The 26587-nt window shown below is 44.4% G+C and overlaps 1 protein-coding gene across 8 annotated transcripts in view; it reads right to left on the reverse strand.

Annotated features, from left to right (window-relative positions):
- Positions 1-26587, reverse strand: part of lrrc29 (leucine rich repeat containing 29) — a 76521-nt gene that overhangs the window by 44323 nt on the left and 5611 nt on the right. The window contains exons 2-5 of one of the 8 annotated variants that reach the window (XM_049484520.1): positions 7718-7781; positions 7513-7603; positions 7310-7406; positions 7090-7191 (exon numbers count right to left, since the gene is read on the reverse strand). In XM_049484520.1, the coding sequence (XP_049340477.1) occupies positions 7090-7191; positions 7310-7336 (129 nt within the window). In that variant the 5' untranslated portion in view covers positions 7337-7406; positions 7513-7603; positions 7718-7781. The remainder of the gene's footprint in view (positions 1-7089; positions 7192-7309; positions 7407-7512; positions 7604-7717; positions 7782-26587) is intronic. The other 7 variants (XM_049484523.1, XM_049484524.1, XM_049484521.1 and 4 more) reach the window with 7 other exon arrangements.

Below are 26587 nucleotides of genomic sequence, written 5' to 3' on the forward strand. Positions count from 1 at the left end.
TAAGCTAACGGGTCAGAACCAGCCAGGAACACCGCGGCGGCAAGGCGTTCATAACCAGTTGTCCCTGCAGTGGAAAAGCGGCTGAAGAGCTCCAGCGGTGTCCAGTTTTCAGGCTGCAGCTCGCCTGTGATCTACAGCACTGTGAACCAGTGCGCGAACTCCCGCACTGTGACAGTTTGGGACGAATACGTGTACTGTTACACTCCTATAAAACTACCTATAGTGTAACGTTAAAAGACATGATCGTTAACTTAGCTGAAAAATCAGAAACAGACAACTTAACTTACCTCTGCTTGCTGGTTCGCCATTTTCCACGAGCCATAAGTCGCGGGTTTTTTTGAGGATGAGAGCGAGTTGGAATGACCTTAATGGGCGGGGTTAATTTCCAGCAGCCAATGACCGACTAGTCCCCGCCCATCCGTAAAAACAGGGTCAAAACTAATAGCTAGAAACTTTTCAAGTTGAAAGCGAGAGCGAGAGAAGCGTAACTGAGAAAAAAACAACTGAAAGCGAAAACGGATTTCTTATGAAGGTAAAACACAAAAGGGAGTATTAAACTCTCTATTCAATATTAAATATTCTGTCTACAAACCTGATTTTAAAATTCTTGATATCAATAATAGTCCTAATTTATTTATAAGCGCTGTATCCACTACAGCAGCTTAACAGCGGGTGGTGTTGTGCCGTTTCTGCTGGCGAAGGAGAGCCGGGGTTCAGATGTCTGCAGCGCGGTCCGTGGAATTGCTTATATTTACAGCGCTGGAGCTAGCTGTGAAATAATGACAGAAAACTCTGAGGAAACTGCAGAATTCTGCATGGTATTAGAATATGAGCGTGAGTGACATAAAAAAAACTGTTTTGTAGAGAAATAGGAGATGAGGAATATTTAAGAAAACAGCTGTAACTTGGAGTAACTCACACTGAACACCCCATGCTGCAGGATAAACTGATAAATCTGATCATTTCAGTTGTTAGGGATTTATTGTCACTTCAGCACAAATGTGGCTATTTGTGGCGAAAAATTAGTGAAACCTGTAGAGTTTATTGAGTTTTTGCTGTATGATCTCCTCAGTGAGAAGCCCCACCCATAACCAATCAGGGAGCTCCAACTGCTTACCCTCCTACTGCTCTTTTTTTATTGTGGATGCGAAGAATGTCTTAAACGTCCGTTTTTCAAGGTACAGATTTGGCACGTCACGTGGTTAATATACCGTCACTATTTTACAATACCGTCACCATATTTAAATACCGTGGTATGATGCTGCCACCACCATACTTCACAGTGGGGATGGTGTGTTCAGAGTGATGTGCAGTGTTAATTTTCTGTCACACATAGTGTTTTAGCATTGTGACCAAAATGTTTTAATTTTGGTCTCATCTGACCACAGCACCTTCTTCCACATGTTAGCTGTGTACCCAACATGGCTTCTGGCAAACTGCATACGGGACTTTTTTTGCTTTTAACAATTGCTTTCTTCTTGCCACTCTTCCATAAAGATTGGATATAAAATAAAGTTTTCCTGTGGACAGATTCCTCCACCTGAGTTGTGGCTCTCTGAATTTCATCTAGAGTGATCAGGGGCCTCTTGGCTGCAACTCTAATCAATGCTCTCCTTGTTCGGTCTGCAAGTTTAGGTGGACGCCTTGTCTTGGTAGGTTAAATTTGTGCCATACTCTTTCCATTTCGTGATAATGGATTAATGGGATGGGAAATCTTTTTATAGGCTAAGCCTGCTTTAAACGTCTCCACAACCTTATTCCTGACCTGTCTGGTGTGTTTTTTGGACTTCATGATGCTGTTTATTCGTAAATATTCTCTAAACCAACTTCTTAGGCCATCACGAAGCAGCTGTATCTGTACTGAGATTATATTACACACAAGTGGACTCTTTTTAGTCATTAGCAGTCATCAGGCAATGCGAATACTTTTGCACACCACACTTTTCAGTTTTTTATTTAAAAAAATGTTTTGAAACCTGAATAATTTTCTTTCCACTTCACAATTGTATACCACTTTGTGTTAGTCTGTCACATTAAATTCCAATAAAATATATATTGACAGAATATATATGACAAAATATGGAAAAAAATCAAGAGGTATGAATACTTTTTGCAAGCCCCACCTCTTTTTCAATGCCGTTTCTTTATTTTCATGACTATTTACATTGTAGATTCTCACTGAAGGCATCAAAACGACGAATGAACACGTGGAGTTTTATGTACTTAATTAAAAAAATGACCTGTCCTTCAGTCACTGGACCTGAACCAAATCGAGATTGTTTGGGGTGAGCTGGACAACTGATTTAACTATTTATAGGTATTGAGTAAAATGAACTGATGATATAATAAAATAAACTACTGTAGTAAAATAAAGTAAAATAAACTACTGATGACATTTCTCCCAAAATTCCTCAGTAAAATATTGTCATTTGTAGCATTTATTTGCAAAAAATGAGAAATGGTCAAATTATTGAAAAAGATGCAGAGCTTTCAGACCTCAAATAATGCAAAGGAAACAACTTTATATTCATTTAGAAAAAAACAACTTTCACACTGCTTTTGGGTGAACTTATTCCACTCCTGGTGCAAACATTCAAGCAGTTCAACTTTGTTTGATGGCTTGTGATCATCTATCTTCCTCTCGATTGAATTCCAGAGGTTTTCAATGGAGTTCAGGGCTGGAGTGATGGCCATGACACTGTCTTGATCTGGTGGTCCTTCATCCACACATTGATTGATCTGGCTGTGTGGAATTAAGCATTGTCCTGCTGTAAAAACAGTCCTCAGAATTGGAAAACATTGCTAGAGCAGAAGGAAGCAAGTTTTCTTCCAGGATAAACTTGTATGCGGCTTGATTCATGCATCTGAGCATGTTAGAAAGAGAAGTACAATACTGCGCTTTCTCCAGATCATCACCAATCCTCCACCAAATTTCACAGTGGGTTGGGGTGAAAACGATTACTCCAGTAAATCGAGTTACTCGATTAAAAAAATGAATTGATCAATTTTCTCTGCCTCGGGTAATCGTTATTAAAAACACTCAGAGCGCGGTATTTTCGGTATATATTATTAGTCTTAGTGATGTAATTAGACTTGGTCATTCATTATTAAGTGAAATGTCTTGTTTTCAAACGTTTTTTTAAGAGCACTCGAATACAAAATTAATCGATAGCTGCAGCCCTACAGTGGGAGCAAGACACTGTGGCTTGTACACCTTTGCAGGTCTCCATCTAAACATTTGATGGCCAGGTGTTGAACAAAGCTGAAAAATGGACTCATCAGAAAAATGATCTTACTCCAGTTCTCTATAGCTTCTTATGATATTTTGCAAATTTTGCTTCTGATTGAAGAAAGTCATTTTTCTAGCTTGAGTCCTGCCTCTAAGAGATTGTTTTAAACTGTTCTTTCCATGCACTTCACCCCAGCTGCCATTTGCACCTCTTTTTATAGGTGTCTTGATGTCATCCTGCGGTTTCTGACTGACATTCAAATAAATTGATGGTCAATCTCCAGACCAGAAAACCCCACTGAAAACCTCTAGAATTTAATCATGTAAGATGTAAGTTGGTCACAAGCCTTCAAACAAAGCTGAACTGCTTGATTTCTTGCACCAGGAGTGAAATAAAGTGCATGATGCATGAAAAATTATTAAAGCAAAAGTTTTATGATTCAAAATAAAAACCAACTTGATTGGGTCAATAATGAAACTATGACACAAATGATCACTAGGCAAATAACTTTCAATCATTATTTACTGATAATGTAGAAAAAGAACATTCACCCTTGAGGTAAAGCTTTTTATTAGTGCTGTTCAAATAAAAAAAGAAACTAAAATAAACAAAGTAAAATAGTGCAAAAACTTTACCTTTTTTCTCTTTTTATTTGATCATCTAATACTAGTTACACATACTACTTTTGTGTGCTTTTTATTTGCTGTATTGGCAATCCCTGTCCATTATATTTAAAATGTGAGGTCACCCTCAACCTCAGAGAAAAATAAAGGTTGAGCGAATGTAAACAGTATGGTAGTAGTTGAGGGAAATGTTGGTGGGTCATTTCACTGAATGGGTACCATTTGCTTGTTGTAACTCTTCCATCTAAAATATGTAACCTTTTTTCAATTCTGAATCTAATGACACATATTTTTAACTATTCAAAACATGTACTGGCTCAGGCAGCTTTACTATTTTTTACAAGGTTTCTAAGCTGAAGATGTTTACATTTTTCTCTGTCCTGTTACCAAAACTCATGCTGTGACATTCAAAAAACGTTTAAAAGCAAGTCCACTCATTTCTTTAATTTTATCTCAAGAAAGCCTTTAATTTAAAGAAATTGTTGACTGGATATTAAAATAATTAATATTTATGACAAAAAGAACTGTAAGAAAGTGGTTTACATTAACTAATGTTCACATTAATATATCAATAAACCAGGGGACAATATTCATTCCTTTACTGGAACTCACTTTTTTACTTACTTTTTTATGTTTTGAGTAACTGAAAGTAACAGTAACAGGAATGAGATTTTAGCATAGAATTAGCAAAAACATAAATAAAATGGCTAAATGGTGGCTATGCTAATAATGTGAGGACACTGAACACATTCTAGTGATTTCCCTAAAATTGGTATTTTAAAAATAAATAAGATCTAAGAATTAATTTAGGTAGGAGGACAGATTGTTGAGAATTACCTCAGTCAGTTACAATAAGATCAAATATACAGAAAAACAAATGAGGGAGCTTAAGTTTGGTCTTCCCATGATCTTCAAAAGAACCAGCTGATGTCACTTCCTGTTGTAGATGTGACTTGTAGAATGTTCCAGATGTTTCAGATGGGGTAATGTGTTACACTAATAGACAGGTGTTCTAAGTAGTTTTTTTTTTAATGTTTAATTACATATTTTACTTTTGCAATTATGTCAATGTACAAAACACTATGCTTAATAAAAAAATGTATTTTAAAGTCAGGTTGTGTGCACATGTATACATGTAATTTCCTGAGGACAAAAATGGCACCCATTTTGTGGAATGGCACTGGTATTAAAACAAAGCTATTTTTAAGACTCACAAAAATACAATGATTTTAAAACAGCAGTTTTCACATACTGAATTTATGGGCTGTGTTTTTTTATATTCTTGCAACTTTAACTATGTAGTTTAGGGCTGGGGCGACGCGTCGACATAATCGACGTCATCGATTACAAAAATACATCGATTTACATAACGTGCGTCGGCGCGTCGTAAACATGGCGGCGCCTGTGGAGAGCATTAGAGGTTAGATCGGGCCCAAAAATTCCAACTGGCTGTTTTCGGGCTGTTTTAATGAGCGAAATATGATCAGAATTATGTTAATTAACACTAACATAGAAGCATAGAACTATTATTTAATTAAAATGATTTTTAAGAACAGCTAAACACAGTTCTGCAGGTCAAACGCGGAGGAGTTCACGTGCGAGAGAGAGAGAGAGAGAGAGACACAGAGAGAGAGAGAGAGAAAGAGAGAGAGATTTGCGTGTTCTGGTGAGAACTACTCACAGGTGAAGGTTCTCTTTGATCTCCTCGTGCTCCTATTCTAGTCCCATTCATAATTCTGCAGCTCCCTCAGTGTTTTCTGCCGTATTTTGCGGCTAGCGCGAGCGCTTACAACTGACACCGCGGACCGCGAGGTGCCGCCGCGTTTGTGCCGAATCCGACTCTCTGCTAAATCTGACTCCCGCTTCGCGGACAGAATCGGCACAACACCCCCGCTGTAGAACTGCGGTAGTGAAAACAGCGCTTATAAATAAATTAGTTTAGTTTCACTTTCAGTTTTCGTTATTTTCGTTATTTTTTTTTTAAATAAAAATATAATTAAAAAACAGACGCCTACATCTCGGACTATTTTCTGGAGCCCGGGTCGGATTTACGGGCGGGCCTCGGGTCATGTCGGGTTCGGGCAGAGAATCTAAGCTCTAGAGAGCTTGGACTCCGGAGAGCAATCTCCAGCTACAAAAAAAACGCCAGCGGGCATCTAAAGTTTGGGAGCATTTCACGCAAAAGGCAATGTGGTCCTCTGCCATATGTGCAAAAGGAGCACTTGAAGCGCAAACATCCAGGAGCACTATGTCAACAGGGTCACACAGTAAGTTACCGTTTACATCAGGGTCTCCGCGGGTGTCCTTAAAAAGACTTAAGACTGTCTACCAAAGGTTTTAAACCTGCCACAGGCAGAAATTATACATTTTTGGTTTATATTTATATATATAGTTTCCAGAAACAGTAGCATTATTCATAAGTTCAGGTGCCTTAAGTTATTTTAGCTAGCGCCGTCGGCGCTGCGGTGTCACACCGTATTCTGTCACCATGGGCGTGGTAGTGGGGGGAAAAGTGGACCTGACTACCCAGGGCCCGAGTAGGGAGAGGGGCCCATGAAAATCCAGGTTTTTATTTTTTCGCTCACGTTCCTTGTGTACTGGCATGGATAGAGGCCCACTGACTTTGAGAGTGTAGCGGGCCCTGAATTTGTTGCTACACCCCTGTCTGTCACCGTCGGAATTTTGTGACCAGTGCTCACGGTTATGAGCGTTCATTGGCAAAACGGAAGCTTTCTATACCTACACCTTACCCTCAGCCCTAAACTGAACCGTTTTGGCCAGTCGGGGTAAACATTAGAAACGAACACGTTTCGAATCGGCCAGTGCACCGGTCTGCTGAGAACTACTTGCCAGTGGTCACAAAATCTAGCGGTCACAGAAAACAACACACGGTTGTGGTGTATGGGAGCTTATCCATTTTTAGCGTTATAGATCTAAACAACGTGCTGTACATGTAAGTGATTATAAGTGTGGGGTTTGGTTTAGTAGGCTTGTGTTGTTGTTGTTGTTGTTATTATATATAAATATAGTAATTTATCGTTTGCTTTAAAACGTAAAATAATAATTATTTAAATATGTTTCCCAATGAATAGATTAGTCGACTAATCGAAAAAAATAATCGTTAGAATAATCGTTTAAAAAATAATCGTTAGGGACAGCCCTAATGTAGTTACTGAATAAACAAGAATTAGGACGTGGATATACAAAACATTTTAAGAGGTAAAAAGGCAAGCAACCTGGAATTGGTGATCCTGGCTTGCTTCATACCAGATCCTGCAGACCAGTGAGGCTTCTTTTCGGTCGGATGCATGAAGAAAGCTTAGGATATGGGAAATGATCTGCAACAAGGGGAACAAAAAACATATGACTGCTAATACAGTGACAACTGGTAGATGAGATAATCAGAAAAACAAGCCTGCTTGTGTTCTTTCACTTTTGACAGAGAGCTGAACGCACCTCAAGCGGAAGTTCTGGAGTTTCCATGGCTAATCAGTCAGTATTGCAGACAGCTGAACTGAGAGAAGGTATCATGTTTACATTTTTGAATCAAGACCTGGGATCAAAATTTGAATGTCATCAACATGTTTTGAACACCTCAGTTAAAGTAAAAACATTATGTAACTAGAAAAGCAGTTTGCTTTGTTACAGTACTTTATCACCTGTACTTCTTGGTAATTTACAGCAGGCTAATAACTCGCAACAATATCACCACATTAAGTGAGATGCTTTATGCCTGGCCCACAACAGCCCCTAACAGACGTTGAAAACGGGAGAAACCCAACACACAGACATTTTTGTCATATTTTCTGTCATTGTTAAACATCTACACATTACACCATTTGCCCTAAAGAAAACACCACACACCTGAAGATGGTGCTCCCCTAGCTGATGGATCTGTATGGATGACCGTACCTGTCAAAAAATAGTGCTGTCAAGTGATGAAAAAACAAACAAACAAACAAATTAATTACATGCTCTGTAATTAATTAATTTAGGCTAATTGTATTTATTACATTAAACTGTACAGTTCAACTCACTTTTATCTGATGAGTGAATGAATAAATGAATGAAATGAATGGAACTTAAAAGCTCCCTGTAATGAACACCAATGAATGAACAAATGAACATTTGCACACCCGTCCACGTCACAATTTTTGAGATACGAAGATGAAACCAATTGAGGACCTGTAGAACTTGTTGAGTTCTTTCCGACAATATGAGTCACGAAACGTTACGACGTACGGATTTCGTACGATTGTCGTACGAAGTGGCCTCAATGGAAGAATGAGGCCAATCGGAGGACGGCAGCTAGATCGAAGGACAGGTAGCTAGAACTCCAGTACTGTGAGTGTATGGAGGAGCTATTGGATAAAGCAGCTATTGGTCAAAAGTTTGGACACCCCCGAACGGCCAGAGCAACCTAGCGTGCATAGCTAATTGATGTATAAACACCATTTAATCTCATTTATGCATATACATCACCTAATAACCACCTAGCAACACCATAGCAACCACCACAGATACCATAGCAACACCTTAGCAACCACCTAGCAACACCTTAGCAACCACCTAGCAACCAACTAGCAACCAACTGGCAACACCCCAGCAACCACCCCGGATACCATAGCAACTGCCTAGCAACACCTTAGCAACCACCTAGCAACACCTTAGCAACCACCCAGATACCATAGCAACACCTTAGCAACCACCTAGCAACACCTTAGCAACCACCCAGGATACCATAGCAACACCTTAGCAACCACCTAGCAACACCTTAGCAACCACCCCGGATAACATAGCAACACCTTAGCAACCGCCTAGCAACACCTTAGCAACCACCTAGCAACACCTTAGCAACCACCCCAGATACCATAGCAACACCTTAGCAACCACCTAGCAACAGCTTAGCAACCACCCTGGATACCATAGCAACACCTTAGCAATCACTTAGCAGCACCTTAGCAACACCAGTTTCTGTAGCAACACCAGTTTCTGTAGGAACTGCAATCTAGTTAGTGTGATTAACTGGTTATCTAGTTATTAACTAGATTATCTGATTATCTATTAACTAGATTAACTGGTTATCTAGTGATTAACTGCAATCTAGTTAGTGTGGTTAATCCGGTTAACTAGTGCCGCAGTTTTCGAAATATCGACTTCGTTCAAAAGACAAAACGTGCGTCCTTATCGGGAATGGTGGGCTTGTATACAGCTTTCCGATCGGACTTACGTTTTTCGTAAAAACTTCGTAAGTGTCCATTTTTTTGCCCATTGAAAATGAATGGGCAGAACTTCGCATGCCTGTGTACGTCACAATTTTTGAGATACAAAGACGAAACCTTGAGGACCTGTAAAACTTATTGAGTTCTTTCCGACAATATGCGTCACGAAACATTACGATGTATGGTTTTCGTACGATTGTCGTACGAAGTGGCCCCATAGGAATGAATGGGGCCCATCGGAGGACGGCAGCTAGATCGAAGGACAGGTAGCTAGAACTCCAGTATAGTGAGTGTATGGAGGAGCTATTGGATAAAGCAGCTATTGGTCAAAAGTTTGGACACCCCTGAACGGACAGAGCAACCTAGCGTGCATAGCTGATTGATGTATATTGCGTAGCAACATGCAAACACCATTTAATCTCATTTATGCATATACATCACCTAGTAACCACCTAGCAACACCATAGCAACCACCACAGATACCATAGCAACACCTTAGCAACCACCTAGCAACACCTTAGCAACCACCTAGCAACACCTTAGCAACCACCCAGGATACCAGAGCAACACCTTAGCAACCACCTAGCAACACCTTAGCAACCACCTAGCAACACCTTAGCAACCACCCAGGATACCAGAGCAACACCTTAGCAACCACCTAGCAACACCTTAGCAACCACCCCAGATACCATAGCAACACCTTAGCAACCGCCTAGCAACACCTTAGCAACCACCTAGCAACACCTTACGTTTTTACAAATGCAGAAATAAAGAAATAAATTAATGAAGAAATATGGTAATAGGTAAATAAATACATAAAGAAATGTTAATAATAAATTAAACAAAAAAATGAAGATATGTATATATAAATACATGTAGAAATACATAAATCAATAAATATATAAATTAATAAACAAATAAATAAAGGCAGAAAAATAAAGAGTGATGCATGGATATATGGAAAGAGATTCCTGATCATTTTAAATGTGTACTTTTCATGGCAAATGTATTAGTCTTGATGATGGAAACAAGGGGGAAACACAGAATTTTTCCCCACCAGGATAAAATAATGTCCCATGGGGTTTATTTTTAACCCTTTACTACACCTATCCCAAATTTGAACCTGAAAAAAATTATGAAGAAATTGGCTTAGCTCCTGATGTAAAGACCAATGAGCACACGTTTCTATACAATTCTGGGTCAAGGAATTCAACAAAATGGTTATTTTTAAGTTTTTGACACATTTCCACTTAATTCTCATAATTTTCCTGCAAGAATTTGAACAAGAGAAGTGGGAAGTGGGCCAACTGACCAGACCGGCTCCTAACCCATGCTCTGACCATAAGGGTTTGGCCTTTTAAATATTGGTTGACCTGTCCTTTTGTAGCAGGCAACCCTATAGTCTGTGTGTGTAAGGGAAGAGAGAGACCTTGGGGGGCAGGCTTTGCAGGTCTACTTTGAAACTTGCATTCAGGGCTCTGTTAACACCCACCATCTTTAGTACAATTTGTGAAAACATACATACGACCATACCAATTTCGGTTAATTTTTGTGTCAAGCATTCAAACAACCATTCTGTTGAATTCCTTGACCCAAAATTGTATAGAAAAGTGTGCTCATTCGTCTGTATGGGTTGTTAACGTAGCTAGGCCAATTACATTTTTTTCAGGTTCAGATGTGGGATAGGTGTAGTAAAGGGTTAAAAATAAACCCCATGGGACATTATTTCATCCTCTTACCTGTCAGAATCTTAGAGTAGACACTTAAAAGATTGAGGAGAAAAAAAAAAACAGATGGAGGAAAAAAAAATCCACTATGTGCTCGTGGACCCGTTTCTATCTAGACTATATTTATTAATATACTTATTTATACATGTATTTACTTTTTCATTTATTTTTTGATTACAAATATATTTAAATTATTTTTAATGTATCTCTACATTTACTGTATCTCTCTATTTATATTTGTTTTACACTGCTCATTACTAACAAAACTCCCAAACCACACAACCACACTTCCTAACTAGGCTCCCTAACCACTTAACCACACTCCTTATTCAGGCTCCCTATTCAGGCTCCCTAACCACACAACCACGCAACCAAACCATGGTCATAACCACACAAACACGCTCCCCATCTATGCTCCCTCATCAGGCTCCCTAACCACACAACCAAACACCCTATCCAGTAGGGGTGGGAATCTTTTACTATCTCACGATTCGATTCGATTCCGATTTTGGGGGCCACGATTCGATTCAAAATCGATTTTTGATTCAAAACGATTTGAATTATACAAATTTCTGCTTCTGGCTTATGAATCTTATTGAAAAAAACCCTCCATAATATACACTGGTCCTGGAGCAGGTAATGTGTTACAAAAACAATAAAATGTGCAAGAATGTGGGTCCTCAGTGACAGAGGAATCACTGGGGTATCACAATGACGTTAATGAACAATAAATAAATAATAAATAACACTGCTTTATTACCAGGCTACTAGCGGTGGTGTGTAGGTGACGCTGCTGGGCTGATGTGATGATAGCAGTGGAGCGCTAAAGTTCAGGAGCAGCTGCTGATTAACTAGTTAATTTAAGGTCGTTGTATTTCTTCAGAAAGGGGGCAGGAGGTGGAGAAATTAATTCATATTGTCCATTACTTAATTCCTCTGTGATGGGGAGCTGAAATTAGCTCTGATTAGCTTATTTTATTTTTCTGTTCCGCCTTAAATGCTGCAGCCCGCTGCCACCTGTTGCATTATTTAAGGTGGAACTGGAAAGTTAGCTAGTTAGCTAGCTAACAGTTACTGAAACTAACTACTAGCGATCTTTTTTATGCTTGTTATGAAGAATTCTGCCATAAAACATTAAAACTACACGTTAATCTAAGGTAATATAGTGCTTGTTCTGCCATCTTACCGGTAATTCTCATACACCTACGCTCTGTGTGGGTCTGGAAGATCTCTGTTTGAACAAGCCCTATCCTTTACCCGTCTTAGGGGTGACGGTACGTTTACACACTACGGCGGCGCAGCCAATCGCTTTCTCCGCCTCCCACTTGCCGCTTTGGGCAGTGGGAGGCGGAGCGAAAAACGCTTCGGTAGGGGTATGGCCCAGGGAAGAAATGGGATTGGACCTTAGAATCGATTTTGGGACATTTTAAATCGATTCTGAATCGTAGTAAATGAGAATCAAGATTCTTATGTGAATCGATTTTTTGGCACACCTCTACTATCCAGGCTCCCTAACCACACAACCAAACACCCTATCCAGGCTCCCTAACCACACAACCAAACACCCTATCCAGGCTCCCTAACCACACAACCACACTCCCTATCCATAATCCCTCATGAGGCTCCCTAACGACACAACCAAACACCCTATCCAGGTTCCCTAACCACACAACCAAACACCCTATCCAGGCTCCCTAACCACACAACCAAACACCCTATCCAGGCTCCCTAACCACACAACCAAACACCCTATCCAGGCTCCCTAACCACACAACCACACTCCCTATCCATAATCCCTCATGAGGCTCCCTAACGACACAACCAAACACCCTATCCAGGTTCCCTAACCACACAACCAAACACCCTATCCAGGCTCCCTAACCACACAACCACGCTCCCTATGCATGCTCCCTCATCAGGCTCCCTAAGCACACACCCTATCCAGGCTCCCTAACCACACAACCACACCCCCTATCCAGGCTCCCTAATCACACAACCACACTTCCTATCCAGGCTCCCTAATCATGTTCCTTAACCACACAACCATGCTCCCTATTCAGGCTCCCTAACCACACAACCACGCTCCCTATCTAGGCTCCCTATCCAGGCTCCCTAACCACAAAACAACGCTACCTATCCAGGCTCCCTAACCACAACACCACACTCCCTAACCACACTCCCTAACCACTCAACCACACTCCTGTACCAGGCTCCCTAACCACACAACCATGCTCTCTATCCAGGCTCCCTAACCACACAACCACGCTCCCTATTTATGCTCCCTAACCACACAAATACACTCCCTATCGAGGTTCCCTAACCACAAAACCACGCTCCCTATTCAGGATTCCTATTTGTGCTCCCTAAACACACAACCACACTCCCTATCCAGGCTATTCAACCACACAACAACGCTCCCTATCCAAGCTTCCTATTCACACAACCCCTCTTTGTATCCAGGCTCCCTAACCACACAACCACACTTCCTATCCAGGCTCCCTATCCAGGATCCCTAACCACACAACCACACTCCGAATTCAGGCTGCCCAACCACCCAACCACACTCCCTATTCAGGCTCCCTAACCACACAACCACACTCCCTAACCACACTCCCTCATCAGGCTCCCAAACCACACAACCACACTCCCTATCCAGGCTCCTTAACCACACAACCACACTCCCTATCCATGCTCCCTAAACATGCCCTCCATGCTCCTTTGGTTAATTTTTGATATTTTTGGTCAAAATGTGTCAAGCATTTAAATAACCATTCTGTTGAATTCCTTGACCCAAAATTGTATAGAAAAGTGTGCTCATTCGTCTGTATGGGTTGTTAACGTAGCTAGGCCAATTAAATAATGTCCCATGGGACATTATTTCATCCTCTTACCTGTCAGAATCTTAAAATAGACACTTGAAAGATGGAGGAAAAAAAAAATCCACTATGTGCTCGTGGGCCCCTGTTTCTATCTAGACTATATTTATTAATATACTTATTTATACATGTATTTACTTTTTCATTTATTTTTAAATTACAAATATATTTAAATTCTTTTTAATGTATCTCTACATTTACTGTATCTCTCTATTTATATTTGTTTTACACTGCTCATTACTAACAAAACTCCCAAACCACACAACCACACTTCCTAACTAGGCTCCCTAACCACTTAACCACACTCCACGCAACCAAACCATGGTCATAACCACACAAACACGCTCCCCATCTATGCTCCCTCATCAGGCTCCCTAACGACACAACCAAACACCCTATCCAGGCTCCCTAACCACACAACCAAACACCCTATCCAGGCTCCCTAACCACACAACCACGCTCCCTATCCATGCTCCCTCATCAGGCTCCCTAAGCACACACCCTATCCAGGCTCCCTAACCACACAACCACACCCCCTATCCAGGCTCCCTAACCACACCACTACCCCCTCTCCAGGCGCCCTAATCACACAACCACACTCCCTATCCAGGCTCCCTCATCAGGCTCCCTAACCACACAACCACGCTCCCTATCCAGGCTCCCTAACCACACAACCACACTACCTATCCAAGCTCCCTCATCAGGCTCCCTAACCACACAACCAACCTCCCTATCCATAATCCCTCATCAGGCTCCCTAACGACACAACCAAACACCCTATCCAGGCTCCCTAACCACACAACCAAACACCCTATCCAGGCTCCCTAACCACACAACCACGCTCCCTATCCATGCTTCCTCATCAGGCTCCCTAAGCACACACCCTATCCAGGCTCCCTAACCACACAACCACACACCCTATCCAGGCTCCCTAACCACATCACCACACCCCCTATCCAGGCACCCTAATCACACAACCACACTCCCTATCCAGGCTCCCTCATCAGGATCCCTAACCACACAACCACGCTCCCTATCTAGGCTCCCTAACCACACAACCACGCTCCCTATCTAGGCTCCCTAACCATACAACCACGCTCCCTATCTAGGCTCCCTATCCAGGCTCCCTAACCACAAAACAATGCTACCTATCCAGGCTCCCTATCCAGGCTACCTAACCACACAACCACACTCACTATCCATGTGCCATAATCAGGCTCCCTAACCACAACACCACACTCCCTAACCAGGCTCCCTAACCATGCTAACTAACCACACTCCCTAACCATTTAACCACACTCCTGTACCAGGCTCCCTAACCACACAACCACACTCCCTATCGAGGCTCCCTAACCACAAAACCGAGCTCCCTATCCAGGCTTCCTATTCGTGCTCCCTTAACACACAACCACACTCCCAATCCAGGCTCCCTAACCACACAACAATGCTTTCTATCCAGGCTCCCTAACCGCACAACCAAACTCCCAATTTAGGCTCCCTAACCACACAACCACACTTCCTATTCAGGCTCCCTAACCACAAAACCACACTTCCTATCCAGGCTCCCTAATCACACAACAACGCTCCCTATCCAGGCTCCCTTACCACTCATCCACACTCCGTATCCAGGCTCCCTAACCACACAACCACACTCCCAATTCAGGCTGCCCAACCACCCAACCACACTCCCTACTCAGGCTCCCTAACCACACAACTACACTCACTATCCATGTGCCCTAATCAGGCTCCCTAACCACACAACCACACTCCCTAACCATGCTCCCTAACCACACAACCACATTCCCTATCCATGCTCCCTAAACACACAACCACATTCCCTATCCAGGCTCCCTAATCACACAACCACACTCCCTATCCAGGCTCCTTAACCACACAACCACACTCACTATCCATGTGCCCTAATCAGGCTCCCTAACCACACAACCACACTCCCTAACCATGCTCCCTAACCACACAACCACACTCCCTATCCATGCTCCCTAAACACACAACCACACTACCTATCCAGGCTCCCTAACCACACAACCGCACTCCCTATCCAGGCTCCCTAACCACACAACCATGCTCCCTATCCAGGCTCCCTAATCATACAACCACACTCCCTATCCAGGCTCCATTATCAGGCTCCCTAACCCCTCAACCACACTCCCTATCCAGGCTCCCTATTTGCTCCCTAAACACACAACCACACTCCCAATCCATGCTCCCTAAACACACAACCACGCTCCCTATCCAGCCTCCCTAATCATACAACCACACTCCCTATCCAGGCTCCATTATCAGGCTCCAAAACCTCACTCCCTATCCAGGCTCGCTATTTCTCCCTAAACACACAACCACACTCCGTATCCAGGCTCCCTATCCACTAGGGGTGTCACGATTTCGATATTTCATCGAAATCGATCGAAATTATGTCATGGTCCCGAGCCTCAAAGTCAAAAAGAGGATTGATGATCCCTCCCTCTAAGCTACGCAAGCACACGCGCGCTACGCAAATGGCACAGCACGCTACGCAAATGTCGCAGCACACTGTAGCCGACACCACAGACATTGTGACTGCTCAAAGAGCAACCCTTTTCCCAGAGAATGTCGACATTTTCATCTTCTTAAAGAAAAGCATGTAAACTAAAAATAACAGTTGTTTTATCTAGCCTCAAAATTGTTAATAGTTTTGGTACCTTAAGAAGCAGAGGAGCAGACTCCCTATTCATGGTCCCTAACCACACAACCACACTCCCTTACCAGACTCCCTAACCACAAAACCATGCTCCCTATTCAGCCGCCCTAACCACACAACCACGCTCTCTATCTAGGCTCCCTAACCACACAACCACGCTCCCTATCCAGGCACTCTAACCACACAACCACACTCACAAACCACACTCCCTAACCACACAACCACACTCCCAATCCAGGCTCTCTACCACACAACCACACTCCCTATCCAGGCTCTCTACCACACAACCACACTCCCTATCCAGGCTCTCTACCACACAATCACACTCCCTATCCAGGCTCCATCATCAGGCTCCCAAACCACCATCCAGGTTCCTTAACCACACAAACGCACTCACTATCCACGTGCCCTAATCAGGCTCCCTAACCACACAACCACACTCCCTAATCACACAACCACACTCCCTATCCAGGCTCCCTATTCATGTTCCCTAGACAAATCTAAAACTGGCATAGGCCTCTCTTCTGTAAAAAAAAAAAAAAGAAAAAAGAAAAAAAGAAAATCATGAATCGAATCAAATCGTGACCCTAAAACCGGAAATAAAATTGAATCAAGGATTTAGAGAATCTTTAAATCCCTACTAACCACACTCCCTATCCAGGCTCCCTAACCACACAACCACATTTCCTTTCCAGACTCCCTATACAATCTCCTAAACCACACAACAACACTCCCCATCCATGCTCCCTCATCAGGCTCCCAAACCACACAAACAAACCCCCTCTCCAGGCTCCTTAACCACACAACTACACTCCCTAACCAGGCTCCCTAACCATGTTCACAAACCACACTCCCAAACCACACAACCACGCTCCCTATCCAGGCTCCATCATCAGGCTCCCAAACCACAAAACCACACCTCCTCTCCAGGCTCCTTAACCACACAACTACACTCCCTAACCAGGGTCCCTAACCATGCTCACAAACCACACTCCCTAACCACACAACCACACTCCCTATCCAGGCTCCCTAACCACACAACCACATACACTATGCAGGCTCCCTGACAAAACAACCACACTCCCAAACCACAAAACCACACCTCCTCTCCAGGCTCCTTAACCACACAACTACACTCCCTAACCAGGGTCCCTAACCATGCTCACAAACCACACTCCCTAACCACACAACCACACTCCCTATCCAGGCTCCCTAACCACACAACCACATACACTATGCAGGCTCCCTGACAAAACAACCACACTCCCTAACCACACAACCACACTCCCTATCCAGGCTCCCTAACCACACAACCACACTCCCTAACCACACAATCACACTCCCTCATCAGGCTCCCAAACCACACAACCACGCTCCCTATCCAGACTCCATCATCAGGCTCCCAATCCACACAACTACACTCCCTATCCAGGCTCCCTAACCGCACAACCACACTCCCTATCCAGGTTATCTAACCGCACAACCACACTCCCTATCCAGGCACCCTAACCGCACAACCACACTCTCTATCCAGGCTCCCAAACCACACAACCACACTCTCTATCCAAGCTCCCTATCCACACCACCACGCTCCCTATCCAGGCTCCTTAACCACACAACCACACTCACTATCCATGTGCCCTAATCAGGCTCCCTATCTAAGATTCCTATCCACACAACCCCACTCTGTATCCAAGCTCCCTAACCACACAACCACACTGTGTATCCAGGCTCCCTAACCACACAACCAAGCTCCCCATCCTTGCTCCCTTATCAGGCACCCAAACCACACAACCATGCTCCCTATCCAGATCCCTAACCACACAACCTCGCTCCCTATCTAGGCTCCCTAACCATGCAAACCAACCATGCTCCATAACCACACAACCACACTCCCCATTCAGGCTCCCAAACCACACAACCACACTCCCTATTCAGGCTCCCAAACCACACAACCACAGTCCCTATTCAGGCTCCCAAACCACACTCCCTATTCAGGCTCCCAAACCACACAACCACAGTCCCTATTCAGGCTCCCTAACCACACAACCACGCTCCCCATCTATGCTCCCTAACCACACAACAACGCTCACTATACATGCTCCCTTATCAGGCACCCACACCACACAACACTCCCTCACCAGGCTCCCTAACCATACAACCATGCTCCCTATCCAGGTTCCCTAACCACACAACCACAGTCCCTATCCAGGCTCCCTAACCACACAACCACACTCCCTATCCATACAATCATGCTTCCTATTCAGGCTCCCTAATCATGCTACCTAAACACACAACCTCTCTTTCTATCCATGCTCCCTCATCAGGTTCCCTAACCACACAACAAAACTAACCACACAACCACAGTCCCTATTCAGGCTCCCAAACCACACTCCCTATTCAGGCTCCCAAACCACACAACCAAAGTCCCTATTCAGGCTCCCAAACCACACAACCACACTCTTTATCCAGGCTCCCTAACCACACAACCACACTCTTTATCCAGGCTCCCTAACCACACAACAACGCTCACTATACATGCTGCCTTATCAGGCACCCAAACCACACAACACTCCCTCACCAGGCTCCCTAACCACACAACCACACTCCCTATCCATACAATCATATTCAGGCTCCCTAATCCTGCTATCTAAACACACAACCTCTCTTTCTATCCATGCTCCCTTACCCTAACCACACAACAAAACTAACCACATAACCACACTCCCTAACCAGGGTCTCTAATCTCTACGGTGCACATCACTATATTTCTGTATCGTGATGCATCATGGCTACAATGTATCATTACATCCATAATAACCACACATCCTAACCACACACCCACACTCCCCAACACTAACATCACCTAACACTTACACTCCCAAACCACATAACCACACTCCCTAACACTGACATCCCCTAACACTGACATCCACCAACACTGACATCCACCAACACTGACATCCACCAACACTGACATCCACCAACACTGACATCCACCAACTCTTGACATCCCCTAACACTGACATCCACCAACACTGACATCCACCAACACTGACATCCCCCAACACTGACATCCCCCAACACTGACATCCCCTAACAGGCACACTCCCTAACACACTTACACTCTCACTCCCTAAGATGCATACACTCCCTAACACTGACATCCCCCAACACTGACATCCCCCAACACTGACATCCCCCAACACTGACATCCCCCAACACTGACATCCCCAACCACATAACCACACTCCCTGGCCAAACTCCCTAACACTCACACTCCCTTACACTCAAATTTACACTCCCTAACACTCTCGCTCCCTAACACTTTCACACTACCTAAACCTCACACTCCATGACACTCACACTACCTAAACACATAACCACACTCTCTAACTACACTCCCTAACACTGACATCCCAAACACTTACACTCCCAAACCACATAACCACACTCCCTAACACTGACATCCCCCAACACTGACATCCACCAACACTGACATTCCCCAACAGGCACACTCCCTAACAGGCACACTCCCTAACACACTTACACTCTCACTCCCTAAGATGCATACACTCCCTAACACTTACACTCCCTAACACTGACATCCCCAACACTGACATCACCCAACACTGACATCACCCAACACTGACATCACCCAACACTGACATCACCCAACACTGACATCACCCAACACTTACACTCCCTAACCACATAACCACACTCCCTGACAAAACTCTCTATCACTCACACTCCCTTACACTCAAATTCACACTCCCTAACACTCCCACTCACACTCCCTAACACTCTCACTCCCTAAACTCTCACACTACCTAAACTTAACACTCCATGACACTCACACTCCATGACACTCACACTCTCTAACCACATAACCACATTCCCTGACCACACTCCCTAACACTCTCACTCAAACACCTTTCACTACCTAAACACTTACACTACCTAAACACTCCCACTTCCTAACACTCCCACTCACTAAACACTAACACTCCCACTCCCCAACACTTCCACTCCCTAACAATCCCACTACCTAAACACTCACACTTCCTAACATTCACACTTCCTAACACTAAAACTTCCTAAACCTAACACTCCATGACACTCACACTCCATGACCCTCGCACTTCCTAACACTCCCACTCACAAACACTCCCACTCACAAACACTCCCACTCACAAACACTCCCACTCACAAACACTCCCACTCACAAACACTCCCACTCACAAACACTCCCACTCACACTCACTCCCATTTCCTAAACACTCACACCCACACGCCCTGAACACTCACACTCCCTAAACACTCACACCCACACTCCCTGAACACTCACACTCCGTAACACTCGCACTCAGTAACACTCGCAATCAGTAACACTCGCAATCAGTAACACTCGCACTTATACACCCCTAAATACTCGCACTCCATAAAACTCGCACTCCATAACACTCGCACTCCATAACACTCGCACTCCATAACACTCGCACTCCATAACACTCGCACTCCATAACACTCGCACTCCATAACACTCGCACTCCATAACACTCGCACTCCATAACACTCGCACTCCATAACACTCTCACTCCATAACACTCTCACTCCATAACACTCACACTCCATAACACTCACACTCCATAACACTCGCACTCCATAACGCTCGCACTCCATAACACTCGCACTCCATAACACTCGCACTCCATAACACTCGCACTCCATAACACTCACACTTATACTCCCTAAATACTCACACTCCATAACGCTCACACTCCATAACACTCGCACTCTATAACACTCGCACTCCATAACACTCACACTTATACACCCTTAAATTCTCAGAATCCATAACGCTCGCACTCCATAACACTCGCACTTATACACCCCTAAATACTCACACTCCATAACGCTCGCACTTCATAACACTCGCACGCCATAACACTCGCACTTATACACCCCTAAATTTTCACACTCCATAACGCTCACACTCCATAATACTCGCACTCAATAACACTAGCACTCCATAACACTCGCACTCAATAACACTCGCACTTATACACCCCTAAATACTCACACTCCATAACACTCGCACTCCATAACACTCGCACTTCATAAGACTCGCACTCCATAAGACTCGCACTCCATAAGACTCGCACTCCATAAGACTCGCACTTATACACCCCTAAATGCTCACACTCCATAACACTCACACTCCATAACACTCGCACTTAATAACACTTGCACTCAATAACACTCGCACTCCATAACACTCGCACTTATACACCCCTAAATTCTCACACTCCATAACGCTCACACTCCATAACACTCGCACTCAATAACACTCGCACTCAATAACACTAGCACTCCATAACACTCGCACTCCATAACACTCGCACTCCATAACACTCGCACTCCATAACACTCGCACTCCATAACACTCGCACTCCATAACACTCCCTAAAAACTCACACTCCATAATGCTCCCAATCCATAACGCTCGCACTAAATAACACTAGCACTCCATAACACTCGCACTTATACTCCCTAAAAACTCACACTCCAAAAAACTCACACTCCATAACACTCGCACTCCACAACACTCGCACTTATTCTCCCTAAAAACTCACACTCCAAAAAACTCACACTCCATAACACTCGCACTCCATAACACTCGCACTCCATAACACTCGCACTCCATAACACTCGCACTCCATAACACTCGCACTCCATAACACTCGCACTTATACTCCCTAAAAACTCACACTCCATAACACTCGCACTCCATAACTCTCGCACTCCAGAACTCTCGCACTCCAGAACTCTCGCACTCCAGAACTCTCGCACTCCAGAACTCTCGCACTCCAGAACTCTCGCACTCCAGAACTCTCGCACTCCAGAACTCTCGCACTTATACACCCCTAAATTCTCACACTCTAAATTCATAACACTCGCACTCAATAACAATCGCACTCAATAACACTCGCACTCCATAACACTCGCACTCAATAACACTCGCACTCAATAACACTCGCACTCAATAACACTCGCACTCAATAACATTGCACTCCATAACACACGCACTTATACTCCCTAAAAACTCACACTCCATAACACTCGCACTCCATAACACTCGCACTCAATAACATTGCACTCAATAACACTCGCACTCCATAACATACGCACTTATACTCCCTAAAAACTCACACTCCATAACACTCGCACTCCATAACACTCGCACTCCATAACACTCGCACTTACACTCCCTAAAAACTCAAACTCCATAACGCTCGCACTCCATAACGCTCGCACTCCATAACGCTCGCACTCCATAACGCTCGCACTCCATAACGCTCGCACTCCATAACGCTCGCACTCCATAACGCTCGCACTCCATAACGCTCGCACTCCATTACGCTCGCACTCCATTACGCTCGCACTCCATTACGCTCGCACTCCATTACGCTCGCACTCCATTACACTCGCACTCCATAACACTCGCACTCCATAACGCTCGCACTCCATAACGCTCGCACTCCATAACGCTCGCACTCCATAACGCTCGCACTTCATAACGCTCGCACTTCATAACACTCGCACTTATACTCCCTAAACACTCACACTCCATAACACTCGCACTCAATAACAATCGCACTCAATAACACTCGCACTCAATAACACTCGCACTCAATAACACTCGCACTCAATAACACTCGCACTCCATAACACTCACACTCCATAACACTCACACTTATACACCCCTAAATTCTCACACTCCATAACACTCGCACTCCACAACACTCGCACTCCACAACACTCGCACTCCACAACACTCGCACTCCACAACACTCGCACTCCACAACACTCGCACTCCACAACACTCGCACTCCACAACACTCGCACTCCACAACACTCGCACTCCACAACACTCGCACTCCACAACACTCGCACTCCACAACACTCGCACTTATACACCCCTAAATACTCACACTCCATAACACTCGCACTTATACTCCCTAAAAACTCACACTCCCTAAACACTCACACCCACACTCCCTGAACACTCACACTCCGTAACACTAAACACTCCCACTCCCCAACACTTCCACTCCCTAACAATCCCACTACCTAAACACTCACACTTCCTAACATTCACACTTCCTAACACTAAAACTTCCTAAACCTAACACTCCATGACACTCACACTCCATGACCCTCGCACTTCCTAACACTCCCACTCACAAACAATCCCACTCACAAACACTCCCACTCACAAACACTCCCACTCACAAACACTTCCACTCACAAACACTCCCAATCACACTCACTCCCATTTCCTAAACACTCACACCCACACGCCCTGAACACTCACACTCCCTAAACACTCACACCCACACTCCCTGAACACTCACACTCCGTAACACTCGCACTCAGTAACACTCGCACTTATACACCCCTAAATACTCGCACTCCATAACACTCGCACTCCATAACACTCGCACTCCATAACACTCGCACTCCATAACACTCGCACTCCATAACACTCGCACTCCATAACACTCGCACTCCATAACACTCGCACTCCATAACACTCGCACTCCATAACACTCGCACTCCATAACACTCACACTTATACTCCCTAAATACTCACACTCCATAACGCTCACACTCCATAACACTCGCACTCCATAACACTCACACTTATACACCCTTAAATTCTCAGAATCCATAACGCTCGCACTCCATAACACTCGCACTTATACACCCCTAAATACTCACACTCCATAACGCTCGCACTTCATAACACTCGCACTCCATAACACTCGCACGCCATAACACTCGCACTTATACACCCCTAAATTTTCACACTCCATAACGCTCACACTCCATAATACTCGCACTCAATAACACTAGCACTCCATAACACTCGCACTCAATAACACTCGCACTTATACTCCCTAAAAACTCACACTCCATAACACTCGCACTTATACACCCCTAAATACTCACACTCCATAACACTCGCACTCCATAACACTCGCACTTCATAAGACTCGCACTCCATAAGACTCGCACTTATACACCCCTAAATGCTCACACTCCATAACGCTCGCACTCCATAACACTCGCACTGAATAACACTTGCACTCAATAACACTCGCACTCCATAACACTCGCACTTATACACCCCTAAATTCTCACACTCCATAACGCTCACACTCCATAACACTCGCACTCAATAACACTCGCACTCAATAACACTAGCACTCCATAACACTAGCACTCCATAACACTCGCACTCCATAACACTCGCACTCCATAACACTCGCACTCCATAACACTCGCACTCCATAACACTCGCACTCCATAACACTCGCACTCCATAACACTCCCTAAAAACTCACACTCCATAATGCTCCCAATCCATAACGCTCGCACTAAATAACACTAGCACTCCATAACACTCGCACTTATACTCCCTAAAAACTCACACTCCAAAAAACTCACACTCCATAACACTCGCACTCCATAACACTCGCACTCCATAACACTCGCACTCCATAACACTCGCACTTATACTCCCTAAAAACTCACACTCCATAACACTCGCACTCCATAACACTCGCACTCCAGAACTCTCGCACTCCAGAACTCTCGCACTCCAGAACTCTCGCACTCCAGAACTCTCGCACTCCAGAACTCTCGCACTCCAGAACTCTCGCACTTATACACCCCTAAATTCTCACACTCCAAAAAACTCACACTCCATAACGCTCGCACTCCATAACGCTCGCACTCCATAACGCTCGCACTCCATAACGCTCGCACTCCATAACGCTCGCACTCCATAACGCTCGCACTCCATAACGCTCGCACTCCATAACGCTCGCACTCAATAACGCTCGCACTCAATAACGCTCGCACTCAATAACACTCGCACTCAATAACACTCGCACTCCATAACACTCACACTTATACACCCCTAAATTCTCACACTCCATAACGCTCACACTCCACAACACTCGCACTCCACAACACTCGCACTCCACACGCACTCCACAACACTCGCACTCCACAACACTCGCACTCCACAACACTCGCACTCCACAACACTCGCACTCCACAACACTCGCACTCCACAACACTCGCACTTATACACCCCTAAATACTCACACTCCATAACACTCGCACTTATACTCCCTAAAAACTCACACTCCCTAAACACTCACACCCACACTCCCTGAACACTCACACTCCGTAACACTCGCACTCCGTAACACTCGCAATCAGTAACACTCGCAATCAGTAACACTCGCAATCAGTAACACTCGCACTTATACACCCCTAAATACTCACACTTCATAACACTCGCACTCCATAACACTCGCACTCCATAACACTCGCACTCCATAACACTCGCACTCCATAACACTCGCACTCCATAAAACTCACACTCCATAAGACTCGCACTTATACACCCCTAAATGCTCACACTCCATAACGCTCGCACTCCATAACACTCGCACTGAATAACACTTGCACTCAATAACACTCGCACTCCATAACACTCGCACTTATACACCCCTAAATTCTCACACTCCATAACGCTCACACTCCATAACACTCGCACTCAATAACACTCGCACTCCATAACACTCGCACTCCATAACACTCGCACTCCATAACACTCGCACTCCATAACACTCGCACTTATACTCCCTAAAAACTCACACTCCATAATGCTCCCACTCCATAACGCTCGCACTAAATAACACTAGCACTCCATAACACTCGCACTTATACTCCCTAAAAACTCACACTCCAAAAAACTCACACTCCATAACACTCGCACTCCATAACACTCGCACTCCATAACACTCGCACTCCATAACACTCGCACTCCATAACACTCGCACTCCATAACACTCGCACTCCAGAACTCTCGCACTCCAGAACTCTCGCACTCCAGAACTCGCACTCCATAACACTCGCACTCCATAACACTCGCACTCCATAACACTCGCACTTATACTCCCTAAAAACTCACACTCCATAACACTCGCACTCCATAACACTCGCACTCCCTAAAAACTCGCACTCCATAACACTCGCACTCCATAACACTCGCACTCCATAACACTCGCACTCCATAACACTCGCACTCCAGAACTCTCGCACTCCAGAACTCTCGCACTCCAGAA

Source organism: Astyanax mexicanus, chromosome 10 (assembly GCF_023375975.1).
Source record: "Astyanax mexicanus isolate ESR-SI-001 chromosome 10, AstMex3_surface, whole genome shotgun sequence".
Lineage (NCBI taxonomy): Eukaryota > Metazoa > Chordata > Actinopteri > Characiformes > Acestrorhamphidae > Astyanax > Astyanax mexicanus.